Source organism: Leuciscus leuciscus (assembly GCF_965113295.1).
Source record: "Leuciscus leuciscus genome assembly, chromosome: 22".
Taxonomy (NCBI): domain Eukaryota; kingdom Metazoa; phylum Chordata; class Actinopteri; order Cypriniformes; family Leuciscidae; genus Leuciscus; species Leuciscus leuciscus.
The window spans coordinates 19,247,252-19,263,158 of NC_138746.1; the positions used below are offsets into that span (position 1 = coordinate 19,247,252).

General features: G+C 39.2%; 2 protein-coding genes across 4 annotated transcripts in view; one reads left to right on the top strand and one right to left on the bottom strand.

Moving 5' to 3' along the window:
• The window catches only part of brf1a (BRF1 general transcription factor IIIB subunit a), a 56,286-nt gene that overhangs the window by 23,410 nt on the left and 16,969 nt on the right, over window positions 1–15,907 (top strand). For both annotated transcript variants that reach the window (XM_082154274.1, XM_082154275.1), the window contains 6 exons: window positions 6,326–6,475; window positions 8,754–8,847; window positions 9,049–9,175; window positions 9,288–9,327; window positions 9,409–9,501; window positions 11,138–11,398. In XM_082154274.1, the coding sequence (XP_082010400.1) occupies window positions 6,326–6,475; window positions 8,754–8,847; window positions 9,049–9,175; window positions 9,288–9,327; window positions 9,409–9,501; window positions 11,138–11,398 (765 nt within the window). The remainder of the gene's footprint in view (window positions 1–6,325; window positions 6,476–8,753; window positions 8,848–9,048; window positions 9,176–9,287; window positions 9,328–9,408; window positions 9,502–11,137; window positions 11,399–15,907) is intronic.
• On the bottom strand, window positions 379–5,219 carry btbd6a (BTB (POZ) domain containing 6a). 2 transcript variants are annotated; one of them, XM_082154285.1, is made up of 5 exons: window positions 4,918–5,219; window positions 3,476–3,690; window positions 3,067–3,157; window positions 2,743–2,861; window positions 379–2,121 (listed from the first exon to the last, which is right to left on the bottom strand). In XM_082154285.1, exons 2-5 carry the CDS (start codon window positions 3,682–3,684, stop codon window positions 1,089–1,091), a joined length of 1,452 nt encoding a protein of 483 aa, XP_082010411.1. In that variant the 5' UTR covers window positions 3,685–3,690; window positions 4,918–5,219; the 3' UTR covers window positions 379–1,088. The 2 variants fall into 2 exon arrangements, with proteins under 2 accessions (XP_082010411.1, XP_082010410.1); XM_082154284.1 differs by lacking the exon at window positions 4,918–5,219 and having other exon boundaries at window positions 3,476–4,884.

Genomic DNA, 15,907 nt, shown 5'->3' on the forward strand with positions numbered 1-15,907 from the left:
TCTAGAGCTGCTGTAAAGCCAAAACAATCTCTGTTACTGTAATTTCCTATTATCACCGTAAAGCTGCTTTGAAACAATTTATATTGTTAAAAGCGCTAAATAAATGAAGGTGACGTGACTTGACTTGACTTCAGCGGTTCTCGAGTCAAGACAAGAACTGGTTGCTGCAGCGGTTCTCGAATCACCAGTACAGAACCGAGAACTGTTAACATACGGAGAACCGATGAGCTGGAGACACTGAGCATGCGTGATAGCACCGTCTCTGAACCAAACTTTCTTTCGGCCAACTGCATGCTGTAGTGATACATGAGCATGGGTGAACCGAGGACTTAAATGAGGGCGAAATGTAAATTTATTTAATAACAAAGAAAAATAAAATTGATGAAGACCAGTTTATTCACTTTATATCTTTAAGACATGTGAAACATCTATGTTTGCTCATCACCTGTAGGGTTCATTTGCAAAACGGAAATGTAAGAAACTTATCCAAGATGATTATGACGATAATTAATGTATTTTTATCCGCCGGGATGATGGAATTAACGTCATTACGTGAGGACGTAAAAGAACTGGTGAAACGATTCATTGAAACAAACTGTCCGAAAGAACTGGTTCGTGGAAAAGAACCGGACTTCCCATCACTAATGTTTTACCCAGATTTAAACCGTAAAGACAAGTATTATCATAACTGTACACTAGACCAAAGAAAAGGAAAAACTGTTTGATGAATAGAAACCAATGTTTTATGATTTTTCAGGTCACTCAGCATCAAGCTGTCAACAAATAACAATTAAACAACAAGACAGAGGAAAAGCTGTCTAGTTTCAAGTGCAAACTGCCCCACTGTATACAGGCAGATTATGAATAATTAGAAAGAAAATAGGCTTAAATTAAAGTGTGTTTTTCAAAACAATATGTTTAAAGAAATAAATAAGAATGGGCAGCATTCCATTATTTGTGAGACATAAAAAAATCAGATCAGAGGACATTGTTTCTCTTCTAGTAGTGTCTCTTGTCTAATGTGAATGAAGGCAATTATTTGAGAGGAAAAATCCCCCTGCTGTTCATTAATGGATCAGTCCGAGTACTCATGCATAAAATATCAGTTCCGGAATCTGTCCCCCCTGCACCCCTGTCCCATTAGTACTGTCAGAGGAACACTGAAACTGGAAGGTGACTTTCCCACACTGGACTTCTGTCATTCCTTCCTGTCCAAAATAACTTAGCTCGGTCCCATCAAGAACAGCACTAACCGTGTAGAACGCATCCTGCTCCACCTGTACCGGGTGCTCGAACCACACAGGGAACGTTGTGCTAGAACCATCCGACACAAATTTGGTCAAGTTTTGTGCTACAAGCACTCCCTGTCTCTTTAGTTCAATTCGGACGCTATATTCCGCCTTCCCTCCACTGGAGCCGTACAGACCAAGTCCGGCGATGAACACTCGCTTGTCCACGGCGAATTGGATGCTGTCACAGCGGCCGCGGTAGCGCCACTGGTTGCTTCGGTAGGCGGATGACTGGAAACGGTGACAGCGTTGCGCCGCCAGCCCCTTTCTGGATGCATCCGGGAATCCTAGCGACGGTTTCGTAGCAGCCGTGTACCAGAGAAAGATGCTGTGCGTTTCCTCAAGGGTTAAAATGTTCGACTGCGCGGCTCCGTCCGCAAATTCCTGCAGTGTCATGGAAGGCAGGCGCACGAGGTGCAACGCCTTTCCCAGCACGGAGCGCTGGTTCTGTGATGTGAGGCTCAAGCCTTGTCTCTGACACTCTGCATCGGCCCATCCCAGGACAGCCTGGAACACCACCGCCTCCTTCACGTTCAGCGTTTCCCTGTGTAAGATGCTTTCCAGTGTGGGCAGGTCAATTTCAGAGAAACCTTCGGAGCGCAGCGCAAGCTCTGCCTGGGCGTCGATCACTTCCCAGCACCTCTGAGTGAGCTCCGGCTCCTCAAACAGCCGACTCTGAGATAGCAGCACGCACGCATTTCTCGCCTCCAGGCTCGTCTCGAGGAAACCCACACATGCGCGAGCCAGAGCAGACACCAGGTATTTTTTGGCAGCGTAGAGAGTGGCCAGAACTGTGTCGGGCGACAGCTCTATCTCATCACTGTACATGTATCTGATAAAGAAGAGGAAGATAGAGAGGTTAGGGTAAACTTTAAAGTCCACATGAAACTGAAGTTGCGATCATCTATTCTTCACTATTGTGATGTATATCCGAGTGAAATTGCTTCTCGAATGAGAAAAAAATTTAGGGCAGGACTTGATTTCGTTCATCGGGAATTGATTGAATCGTTGAATCATTATCGTTTGCTATTGCTATGATCTCTTCTGAGTGACAGTTTGTTCTGCTCTCGTGTCAGTAAACACGTCATCAGAGAAGAGAAGTGGTTTTAAGGGGGAGTGTTTTTAATAAACACTGCAATATTCCATCACTTTTTTTCCATTTTGAGTGCAGAGATGTTCTTCCATATGAAAAGAATAAAACCGCTAGGCTAATTGATACTTCACCAAAACTGATCTGTTTAACATTGCTACTGCTTTAAATAGTGACTTCCAACTTTCCCAGGGATCATTCACATTCACAATCCAATAAACGATCTTGAATAGCACTGAAATAAGAGGGCGACTCTTAAACCAAGACATCACTGTCGGGGCCTTGGTGAACCCATCTGTGCTGCTTGGCATGAAAGCCGAGTTGCCCTGTTATTAATGCCCGGATGTGATTAGTGAGTCTTACTTGAGCAGGATGAGAAACGCAGCGGGTTCCACATCTGGAATATGGATATCAGAGTCCGCTTCCGCGAGATCCCCGTAAAACATGGCACAGAAAACAGAGCTCCCCACCGCCAGCACATACTGAGAAAGGGAGAAGAGGCAATCCATCAGCATTTTATCTCTTTTCCCAAGCGTTTACTGGATGTCTCCCTTATCTGACACCTATTTCAGGTCCACTGATAAGCTGTTGGGTCGAATCGGGTTTGTTCGATTTGGGAGACATCCCAAATAATGTTGTGGTTATTGTAGGGGACAGGTTAGGGGAGAGGGGTGTTTGTGGACTCACCTTGTGTGCCGGGACCCTTTCCGATTCGCCAGGGGGACCAACAATGAAATGAACATCTGCCATTTGTTCATTATTGAACATTAGTGCATTTCTGCATAAAGTAAAACATAAATTTAGTCTTGGTGTTATTAATAAATAAAATATATCTAAATATTTAATTTGAAAGAAAATAATGTAATATTATATAATTGAATTAATGTTTAGATATTATCTTTTAATGTTCTTTATTACTTGCCTCAATTATACTAAACTAAATGAATAATATCTGAACATTTATCAAAATATTTGATCACTATACATTTGTGTTAGTGTAACTTTTGTTTTGTTTTACTTTTAAAAAACTATACAAATGTAATAAATAATGTAATAAATGTTCAGACATTATGTTTCACTTGATTTAATGTCTTGCCTCTCTCGTAACGTCGGGTGCGCGGAGTGCCAGCTGGGAACCTCCACGTTGTTGTTGTTGATGTTTTGCTCTGTGGTCGGTGTGGTGGCGGTGCACGCGGTGGTCTGCGCGACCGGCTCTGCGCTCTTCTTCTCGGGCAGACTCAGCATCACGGTCCCGTTCTTCTGCACCGTGGCGTGGTCGTTCACGGGGTACAATTCCGCTGCCATCCTTTTCTTCAGGGAAAGAGATAAGATGTTATAGCACACAGACAACCTGCCGGGGTGCTTGCTTGTCCGCTTCAACTTCTTTAACGTTTCGGGGAGCAAGAGTATAAAAGTCACGCATTTCATGATCCGGCCATGATGGGACAGCCTGCATTCCGGCGCAGCGGGCATCAGAACAAAAAAATAAAAGTTTTTGTTTTTTATATAAAAAAAATTATCAGCTACAACCGTGGTCCGTGGTATTCCTAAATAATGTTGCGTATTGTCCTTGGAAACAAAAGCAGCTCCACTGTCCTTAAACGGTCACATAAATATTTGGGATTTTAAGGATTATTTCATAGATGCCATCCTCTTTTCCCTAATCACTTACTCTCCCATCCCACACCGAAAATCCAATCCAAATCGGTTTAAAATCACTTAGGAATAACACAAGAAATATATATAAAAAATAGAGTCTGTAGCCTTAAATAACGGCCAAGCGGACCTTTCCTCTGCTGTGTCTTCACAGAATGATGAAGTTTGAGTTTATTTTGAGCTCTCTCTCTCTCTCTCGTCTGACGTCGGCAGTGGAGGGTTGTCTCCATCCCTCCTGTTAATTCTGTGTTGCCATGTCCGGCTATTATAAGTAACTCTTGTCTGGGATTTTACACATGGCTATTCATGTGGGTTTGGGGATTTTTCGCAGTATGTATATGTGAATATATATATATATACATGTATATGTGAAATAGTGAATTTAATTTTTCTTCTAAAAGGATTTAAATGTATTGAAAATATACGTCCAAAACAGATTGCTTGCTGTTCTTGTGGGATCTGGCAACCCTGCGTAAATGGCTCTCTGTGGACTGTGCTGTGATGTAGTTTTTTTTTTATTCTTCATATGTAACCTACATTATAACTTTACAATATTAACAATCTTAACGTCTCCTTTAATGATCCGAGTCAAGTAAAATATATTTGTGTTTTTTGCGCATCAAATTCGAAGTTCGTCAGTACGCGTCGTTTCTTTCGTTCCCCAATATTTTTTGTCATTTACACTCACGATGCAACTTAGTTCTAACACTAAAAACATATCTATTTATATGCAATGTATTTGTATTCAGATATTGAGCGATACATTTAAACTCGCGCGCTGCAGATTCTGTTACAAACCAGATGCGTTCTGTAAATGTAACGTTTACGTCACACTTAACTGTTCTACTTGTGCAACCAGTGAAAAATCTTGCGTGTTCTTACCTCAAATTCTGTATTTTATGCGTTGGTTTGTTTTCATCACACGGCTGAGATAATACCCTCGACTCAAAGCGATGTCAAAAGTTTTACTGCTCCTGTCGTGATGGAGTCAGAAACCGGACGAGGGCTGGACTTGTGGAAATACTGTAGTGCGCACGACTGCTATCCGAATTCCCAATAAAGTCCTCGCGCAGAATGAGGATTCTCTCTCTCCCCCGGTCTCTTCTTTTCCCCCCACAGACAGCACAGACGGATCTAAGCGGCTTATGTGAACATATGTAGTGGGGAATGGGGATTAGATCAGTGTCCCAACCTTTCTTGATTTATGTACCTCCACAGTTCCATCAGTAAGGCCAAGTACCGTTACTGAATATATATGTATGTGTACACACACACACACACACACACACACACACACACACACACACACACACACACACACACACACACACACACACACACACACACCGTATGCATGTGTGTATATACAGTGTACACACACACGTTTTCAAATTAAAGCAGTTAGTATTATTGGTGAAAATAGACCAAAATATGTCGCGGCCCCTCAAACTGAAGAATTTTATTGAACCTGTTACTTAAAAACTGATATTTATTTGATTGACTGAAGTGTTTGATGGGTAGTAACTAGGAAAAACATTGTATTCTTGTATTCATGAGTAAAATCTCTCGAGTAAAAACCTCTTTCTGGAGTCTTATTACCATTAAAATCTGAGATTTATTCATTTAAAACATTTTTACGGCCATAATACTTTTAATGTCGTTTCTGTTTTGTAGTTTTTAACAAATCAAAATCACCCCCATGGAGCCTGATTAAGTTCCCCCTGCAGTACACATATCCTTGATTGGGAATCATTGGATTAAATGAAAGATTTGCTGATATTTTGTTAGAGCTATAAGACTTTTGTGTTTTCCACACAGTGCCATCATCTTTTGAAAGTATTATTGGAAAACTGTCAGAATATTGGAAAAGTCCCTCGACCTGTCATGTTTCTCCCATTAAATCAATTTTGATGGTGTGAGAAACATCTTGTTGTTGGCTAAAGCGTAATAATATAGATTCTCTGTATGAGTTTTATAGTATTTGATGTGAGTGTAAATATGATATTTGTTGTATTATCATAACCAGTGAAATTCAAGTTTATTAAAAGCCTTTAAACTGAACACTCATCAGTGGTTTATGAGCCACAGTATTAGCACTTTAAGATTATAGGCAAGGGTGTAATATTGTGTCCAATAAAGTATATCTTGCACAAACCCTCACATACCACTCATTAGCAACTTTAAACCTTAGATTTGACACCGATCGTTATTGAACTGAAAATCCAACAGTGTTTGAGAAAGTGTAGATGTACCTGTCTAGCTTTATAATTCTGAATTTTTTCTCCTACAGATCCGTGTCTTTATATCCCGCGTTTTGCGCAAATGCTGGAATTTGGAGAGAAGAGCCACGAGGTTTCGATGACGGCACTGCGTCTCCTGCAGAGGATGAAGAGAGACTGGATGCACACGGGACGAAGACCTTCAGGCCTCTGCGGAGCAGGTAACCATGGCAACCCTCCCCTAACGGTGCGACCTCTTTAATGATGTGAGCTAGTGAAGGGTTGCTTTGTTAGATGCGCAAAAACACATACACCATCGCTGAAACATCCACAGTTGGAATGCACGTCCTAGAAACCCCTTCCAGAACTGAAAGTTGTCTATCTGTCGTAGGAAACATTTTAAGATAGTTTGTCTGTCAAAATCTGTAATTAGATCAGGTCACGCATTTGAAGTGGTTCCCAGATCACCAATCGGTTTTAATGAAAGAGAGAGAATGATTCCTTAAAAAAGTGTTAGCCTTCTCACACTCACTGAGGCCTGATATTTCTTGGCACTGTAAATTGCCTCAGAGATGCAGCGCAGCTAAATTCTGATTTCATCAATGTCATTTTTATTTTCTTGCACTTTCAGTCTTGTGTAAACTTTACACAGGCTGTGAAGTTTGAGTTTCAGTAATTAAGTTTTTAGAATAACTGATGACTCCTGCCTCTCAGCATGATTTTCTCTGCCCCCCCACCCCTTCGCTGCATAACCTGAATAATGAATCTCCCATTAATCTTTCAGGAGCAGTGCTGAGAAAAGAGGAAGCATGAGCCTAAAAGAGTTTGTTTCGCTGCGAGAGATCAGAGACTTGAGAAAGAAAGGGAGACTGACAGAGAGACTGAAAGAATGTGTAAAAGACCCAGAATGAAGATAAACTGAGAGGCAGAGAGGACTGCTGAGTGTGATGAATGCCTCAAGCTTGTTGAATAGTCCTCATCTAGTAGCTGAAACACAGATTGATTTGATATCCTGCAGGGTTAAACAGCAGAGGAGGAAACTGCTTTTTTTTTTAACACAATATGAACCTAGGCCCAAGATAGCGGTCACTTAGATACAGCTGACACCTCTGGACATACGGTGGAGAGTGGGGTAGAATGTGTTGCCCCTTTAATCCGTCACAACTTAGACCATGTATTTAGAAAGGATTTTTTTTGTATCAAAAATACAGTTAAAACATTGATATTATGTAATAATATTACTATATTTTTTCTGTTTAAATATATTTAAAAATGTAATTTATTTTGTGGTAAGCAGGGTGGGGCCGAGAGCCGTGGGAATGGAGCGAGACCGGTGGCGTGAGTGCCAGTGAGCGCTAATACCACCTGCGCGCCACACCAGTCTCGAGTTTCCCGGAGGATCTCCGGAAGTGACGACCTTAATCAGGCCTCGCTCCGTTCCCACGGCTCTCGGCCCCGCCCTGCTTGCCACATATTTCTTCAGAAAACTATCTTATATGTTGATTTGCTGCTCAGTTGACATTTTCTTCTCTGCTCAATATTTTGTAGAAACTGTGATAATTTGTTTCATGATTATTTTATTAATAGAGAGTCCAAAAGAACAGCATTTATTTGAAATATACATCTTTTATAACATCATAAATGTCTTAACTGTCACTTTTGATCAAGTTAATGTGTCCTTGCTAAATGAAAAGTATTAATTTCTTGAAAAAAAACTTTTGAATTGGTTGAGTACATGATGCATATTAGTGAATTTCCACTTTATAAAACAATGGCAAGCAAATATGTACTGTTGTGTGTTCAGGGTAAGCTGTGTCAGAGCTCAACTAATAGTTATAGTAAGTTTTGCCTTCAAATACAGAAAATACTATTACAAAAACTACAAAAAATGATCAATTATTGCAATACATGGAAATATTTGTCCTGGCTTATTCATAAAAGTGTGAATAAAGTACTACAAAATATGTCTTTGGAATGAGATTAGTGAGAATTAGTGAGTTAGGGCGATCCCGTTCTCCTCTCTCTCAAACCCACTCTTTCCTGTCAAAATCTCTGCTGTCCTATCCATAAAAGGCCAAATACTTTTTTTTTTCTTCAGAATGACAGTGAACCATGATGTCATATTTTTAAATTGGTTAATCTTGTAGGGATCATTAAGCTCTAAAATTCATCAGTATCTTTTACAGGCTTGCATGCTTTGTGGTGTTGGACATTCTTTAGTTTGTCAGGTAGTTCAGAAGTGCATCTGGCTCTTCATGTTTCTTTAATGAATCTGAGTGAAACAGGCATCAGGGGTTCTGCAGTATTGCAGGTGCATTAAATGTCTGTTTGTTCTGCCTGAGGTGAATCAGTAGGGGGGCAGGTACAGTGGACACACTTTTCTGAAGGCCTATTAATGTTTCATATTTGACAATCTGTCCTCTCTCCTTCTCTCTCTCTTTCTCTCTAAGTGAAAGTGTGTATGATGTACTTAAAGTTGTGTATTTGTGTTCCCTATAGCTCTCTTGGTTGCTGCCCGTATGCATGAGTTCCGTCGCACAATTAAAGAAGTGATCAGCGTGGTGAAAGTCTGTGAGGCCACACTGAGGAAAAGGTGTGTTTTGTCTTAAAATGATCACAGTATGACCACAAGCTGTGCTCAGTTATTACCATTTTCGTAATATATAGCAGTATCATTCATATTATATAATTAGTGCTATTTCTGGATTTTGGTTTTGCACTTTCTTTCTGAAGCTTTGAATTTAGGCCCGGTTTTGCTGTTGTACGTTTTGACCCCGGTGTGTTTGATTGACAGGCTGAATGAATTTGAGGACACGCCCACTAGTGAGCTGACTATTGAAGAGTTCATGAAGGTGGATCTGGAGCAGGAGTGCGACCCGCCCTCTTACACGGCTGGAATTAAGAAGCAAAAGCTAAAACAGGTCACAAACCACACTTTTATTTAGAATAATGAACATTAAAATCAGCCATTCTGTCAAAAATGTGCTTTCACACTGTCAGACCAATTATTTTCTCTGATGAATTCTTCCACAGATTGAGCTGGAGCTTTCAAAAAAAGTTGATGATATTGAAGGTACCGTGAAATATTTAGACAGAGTCTATGCTCTAATTTTCATCATGGTTGTTTGAACACACACGTGCATGTGCTCTGCAGGTGAAATCTGTGGCTATCAGGATGAGATTGAAGTCGAGCTGGAGAGCTGCAGGCCCAAAGCCAGGGGATTTTATGCATCCTGTTCCAGAGAAGGTACAGTATTCACACACAATCACGCAGAAAGATTGTTACACAGAAACATGTTTTTTTTGTTTTAAGTTTACACTTACACTATCATTCCAAAGTTTGTGTCAGTAAGATTTTTTTATGTTTTTGAAAGAAGTCTCTTATGTTCACCATCACCAAGGCTCATTTATTTGATGAAAAATTCTGTAAAATCAGTGTAAATAAATGTAATTTATTCCTATGATGGCAAAGCTGAATTTTCAGCAGCCATTAGTTACCTTCATTCTTCAGTGTCACGTGATTCTTCAGAAATCATTCTAGTATGCTGATATGATGCTCAAGAAACATTACTTATTATCACAGATGAAAACGGTTGTGCTGCTTCAAGAATAGAAAGTTCAAAAGGTCAGCATTTATCTAAAATAGTAGTATATTAAAAACAATTTAAATGATTTAACTCAACTTAATGCTTTCATGCTGAATAAAAGTAGTATTATTATTATAATTTTTTTGTACTGACCCCAAACTTTTGAACGGTAATGAATATCGTTCCTTAATGTGAGGGTAACATATTTAACCAGTGCAATCTACACACTCACACATACACACACACACACATACAAAAACTCCTGGTGACCTTAAAAACATGGAATGTTTTAAGTATTCCATGAAATATCAAAAAGTTTATATCATTGTTAATCATTATTTAAATATAATTGTTATCAATATAAAAAAAAAAAATTTATAACAAAAAAATATTTGAACAATTATTAAAAAATGAAGTATCCAGTATTTCAGAATGACAAACATTTTATATTATAGAAATATAGCTTAATGTGGGATAGACTTGGCTCGCAAGTACAGCTATCAAGTGTATTCTAGGCCAGTTTATTGTGCATCAACAGGTTTTGAGACTAACATACTTGGCTTTACTTAAAGATTGTGCATGCTCTCAGATGGGAGCGCATATTTATAAAAGCGTAAGAATTTGTTTACAAAGAGTGATTGGCTGTTGTGTGGAAAGCACTTTTATAGAGATGGTTTGCTTCATGAGAACCACAATTATTGGCGAATGACACCCAAACTGTTGACGCTTAAAACAAATGATTATATTGTTGTCAGAATTTCTCTTTGTTTAGTGAGAACTGCTGCTCTCACAACGTTTTCTTCAGGAAGTGGAGTGTTACTTCCCTTGTGCGGAAATTCTGTTTACGTTTCTGTCCAATTAGTTCCTTGTTCAACAGCACACACATCCAGAGATCCAGTGCTTCCCCATGCGTGATATATCTCTCTCTAATGTAGTGATTACAGGAGGGAGCTAATTAAGACTGCGAGCGTGGGAGTGTTTGTGTGTGTGTCTGAGTGCCTTTTCATGCATGTGTGTTCACTTTTCTAGAGTGTGTGTGTGCATGCATGTGTGTTAGTTTATATAATTACTTTCTTCCCATGTCAGCTGGATCATAGCGAATCAAAATCAAAGGGCGAATGCATTCGTTTTAATTAGAAAAATAATTTAATTACAAAAATAAATGTACTTTATTTGCATACAGACAGCAGTTTCTTTTCATCTTTATACTCCGTTTACCTTTTATTTGTTGTTCCTGCAGTTATTTGAGAGACTTAATTTGTGATGTATGTGTATTTTCTCGCTTGCTTTTCCCAGATGATGTGATTTCCTTGGCATCATCCAGTCTCCTTGCTGGTGATGATGAAGGAGAGGACGATGAGCTGAGGGCAGCAGCGTCTCACCTGTGCAGTGCTGTATGTGGAGAGGATAGAGGTGGCTATCAGCAGGAGCGAGATGGAGAGAGAGTCTCTCCAACCAAACGGCCCTCGTTAGCATTATTGCTTGGAGCTTTGCCCACTGCGGCCAGTTTGGGCCTGCCCGAGTCCATCACCAAAATGGGAGAGGAGAAGGAGAACGGTAGGAGTGTGACTCCACTTTCAAATTGCATAAACACTTTTTAATTCCACAGTCATTCTTTACCACAGTTTTGCTGTGATAACAGTGACAGGGTACAAGCAGAGGAAGAGGAGTGGCACTAGAATGACAACTTTGTGAAACATTAACATTCTTTCCATCCATTTTCATTCCACATTTGATCTTCATTCTTTTTTGTTTTATGAGTTTAAGAAGTGTGCAAATATAGTGACTGCTTTTTTTTAAATGCATTCCCCCAGTTTCACAGACAAGGCTTGAGTCTAGTCCCAAATTAAAATGCATGTTTGAGCTGTTTTAACTAAAAGTAAAAAATGTATCAGTGCCATTGTTTTGTCTTACGATGCACACCAGTAATGTTTTTTTCTAAGGCACGTTAATAAAAGCTACTTAAATGCCCTAATTAAACTAAGGCCTAAACCTGGCTTAATCTAAGCCCTGTCGGCCCTAAAGTGTTTTTCATTTAATCCAATTTCGTTCAGTCACACATTTGTACTATTAGTACTAACAGCATTAGTCAAAGAAGAAGAAGAAGAGTGGAACTGGAGTGACTCCTTTTCAAAACACTCACATTAATCCACTTTAATTTAATCTACTTTCATTTCACATTCATTGTTAAATCACACACTTGTGCTATTAGGACATGAGTAGAAGAAGAGTTGTGGAACTTGAGTAATTTTCTTTTCTAGAAAATAATGAATCCTCTTTTAATGTATCCCCCTTCCACGCTATAAGTGAGAGTTACCCAGCCTCTGGAGAACAGAACTCAAGAGTGACTTGTTTATCTGAAATGATTGCGTTATCTTTTGTGATTGTTGCGTTTACATTATGCGAGAGCATTCGAGAGAGAGAATAAGACTTTGTTCATCACAGGCAGAAGAGCTGCAGCTGGTAAACTCCTGAGGATAGAGTGCTGGCAGGTTGTCAGATTGTGTGATTGGCTGTGCGAGCAGGTTGTCATGTTTTCCGATTGGTTGTGCTGATTGTGGATGATTTGTATGGGGCGGAGGAAGAGGAAGCCCCCCTCCACTCTTTGAAGCACTAATTGAACACAGCACCTTGTCATTAGCGCACTGTCTTTCATCCACCCACTACGGCCGACTGTATGCGCACTTGATTGCCCGTGAGACCCGCTCATACAGTGTGTGTGTGTGTATTTTGGTCTGATTTTTGAGTTGGATTCAGGAAAAACCATGACTCAGAGAGGAGGGGGTTTTTTTTTTGCCCAGTGTCCATGTAAACTCAAGTGAATGCCTTGTAGAACTGTGACAATGTCATTTATTTCCCTCAATTTGCTCATTTCATCTTCGTGATGATATGGCCACTGACACAATATGGCTCTCTCTGAATGTGTGTGCACTCTTCTGTCTTGGTTCTGTCTGCTTCAGCTTTTTCTGTCTATTCTCCCTGTTTATTTTTAGGTGGGCTCATTGTTCCATTCCAGACAATAAGATGCTTGTTAGAGTGTTCTAGTTACTGTGCGTGAGTGAGATTGAGCTGGATGTTCTTATTTAAAAATGCAGAAGTGTTTGTTTGTGTGATGTGCGAGTATATTTTGCACCAGAGAGAGAACTTTCACTACATCATTAAACTTAATGACATGATCACAATTATTGGCACCATTAGTTTTGTCTGTCATCATAATTTACCTTAAAGGATTAGTTCACCTAAAAAAGTGTTTATTTTTTATTTACTCACCCTCATTTTTTCCCAAACCTGTATGACTTTTTATTATTTGTGGAATTTTTGAATTGGTGACCATTGACTTCCATTTTATGAACAAAAACACTTGAGGCTTTTCCCAAAATATCTTCTTTTATGCTCAACAGAAGAAAGTCATACAAGTGAACTATCCCTTTAGTGACTTTAATGTTACCTCTTTAATTTATTAAATTTGTATTTAAATTAATCAATTATTTTACTCCACACTGTTATTTTATAAGCTGTTTTGAATGATATACTGTACTTACTTTACACTATGTATTGTACTACTGTATATCATATATGATTTGTTAAAGAATGGTAATGTTTCCGATACAACAGGTTTTGTTTTACTACTTAGATTTGGAGTTTTCAATTAAGCAAAATATTTCAAAGTGTCACGCATGTCCTCTTATTTGGTGTTGCTGCTAGCTTTAGCATGTTAACTAACCTGAGTCCAAGTTTGAAACGAGTGCCCAAAATGTCTTTTTACATTGCTTACTACAATATTAAGTAGAGCCATGCAGAATTTTGTTATGTTGCTCTTTTTTTACTTTTTTACTTTTTCACTATTGCTCTGTGTACGCTTTGAAAAAAAATGTTAAAGTGCCCCTTTTATAGTTTTTCTAATATTCCCTTTCATGCAGTGTGTAATATAGCTGTCTGTGAATGTAAACGTTCTACAAAGTTGTAAAGTCGGAAGAGCATGATAAATGTTATTGCATCCCAAAAGAATCGAGACTGAACCGCCTAAAGAGTCATCATGAATTCAAATCCCACTGCGTGACGGTTCTATGTCACTAGAAAAGACATTTGCATAATACCCGCCTATTTTGTACATTGTCCGCCTGCAAACAACTTGAACCGCCCTGCAAAACGCTTGTTCTGGAAAGATGGGTCCAGAACATCCCATTTTATTTGGACCAGCTTGCTACTCAGAATCACAACCTGTAAGTATGAATAATTATTGATGTATATGTTTTCTACCGGGTGTTCAAAATACACAGTTTTTTGTGTTTTATATTGTGTAAGTTTCTGGCTTACTCCCATCATTACTGTCTTTCTGAAATAGTTTTGCAAATCAGCTGTGGGCCACTATTACCTAAAACTGTTTCTATTAATGCAGATTGTCTGTTGTTCTTACTACTTTAAATAAAGATCAAGGATGGAGCAAGATTTCTTTCACAAACTTAAATGTTACATCAGTGCTCAGCTAACACATGCACTGTTATTGATACAGTTCCCCAATGTGCATTTTGAGTAGTGTATCATTGAGAAACGTCCTACTCAAGTCGTCCTTGCGATGGAGGTTCGGGTTGAATAACTAGTTCTTCCAATGTTTCATCATCGGACTGGCGCTCGGATTGATATGGTAAAATCGACATCATCGTTACTGTCTTTACAGTGTGTACAATTGCTGAGGAATGAGTAAGCCTCCAGACAGAGCTGAAGTTCAGTTATGGTAATGGGTCATTTGGCCAATCAGTGCAGAGTAGACTCTCGGAAAGGAGGGATTTAGAGAGACTGGTTCATCCGTCGAGTCGTTTGAGAATCATTGAAAAATGTGGTGATGTGCAATGTATATTATGAGAAAATGAAAGTGTTTTTTGACCTTTGATGCATGTAAACATATTGTAGGAGATCTCCAAAACAAAGTTAGAAACCTTTAAAATAGCATAATAGGGGCACTTTAATATATGGCAGTATATTAACTATTGAAACTGTGTGAGGGCGAGCAGGCTGTATGGGTGTCCATCCTCTCCTCCTCTTGTTTTTCTTTTTTGTAACTTTTTTTTTTTTGACTTGTTCTGTTTTTCTAAGGTCAGTTCTCTTTTGTGAGGATGTCAGAATGGTGTCCCCGTTGTCTCTTTCTCTCTGTCTGTGTGTGGAGAGAGAGATCTGGTGCTGTTGTGTAATGCAGTGTATTTTTCTGAGGGGGTGGAGGGCCTGTGATCTTAACAATGCAGCAGTGAGTGCGAGTCTCCAGATGGTCATTCACTGTCCTCTCTGACCACACAGCAGGAGATACCAGCAGCATCCCCAGGTTTACTGTGATTCTATACGTTTGTTTTTCCTTTTCGTTTATAGATCAGTCAGTATATTAAATGTATTTTGCGCACTCTAGCTTCCATTCCCTTTGCATAATGTTACTGTTCACTGTTTATCTGCAACAGAAAAAAAGTGGATGGAGTCTTTCCTCCCCTCCCCATCCTTTAGAATCTCCTGAATCTTCAGAGCAGGAGGAGATAAGAGACTTGTTCATTTACACTAAGAAAGAGTGGGAGGAGAGAGAGAGAGAGAGAGAGGAGGGGAGGGAGAGGTGCCTTTCAAAGGAGAATGAAAGACAGAGTAAGTGTGTGACTGACATTTATTCTTCTTGCTCTCTTTGAACGCATCCTCAAGACAGCTGTTAGGGGTTTGTAAAGGACAGATGGGCCAAAAGTGACGGTAATTTACATTCATAAGGCCTTTATAACGCACACAGATGTGGCTTTGTTAGTCTTTATAACAATGTTCATGAACACCATGTTTAGAATCATGTCACAGATCACATGGTTTGAAGTTTGAGGTGCCCTTTTGATAATAATTGAATACTTTATTCAGCAAGGACCAGTTGATCAAAAGTGACAGTAAAAACATTTATGAAATTACAAAAGATTTCTATTTCAAAGAAATGCTGTTCTTTTGAACTTTCTATTAATCAAAGAATACTGAAAAAAATGTATCATAGTTTCCACAAAAATATTTAGCAGCACAATTGGTTTTAACATTGATAATAATATGAAATGTTTA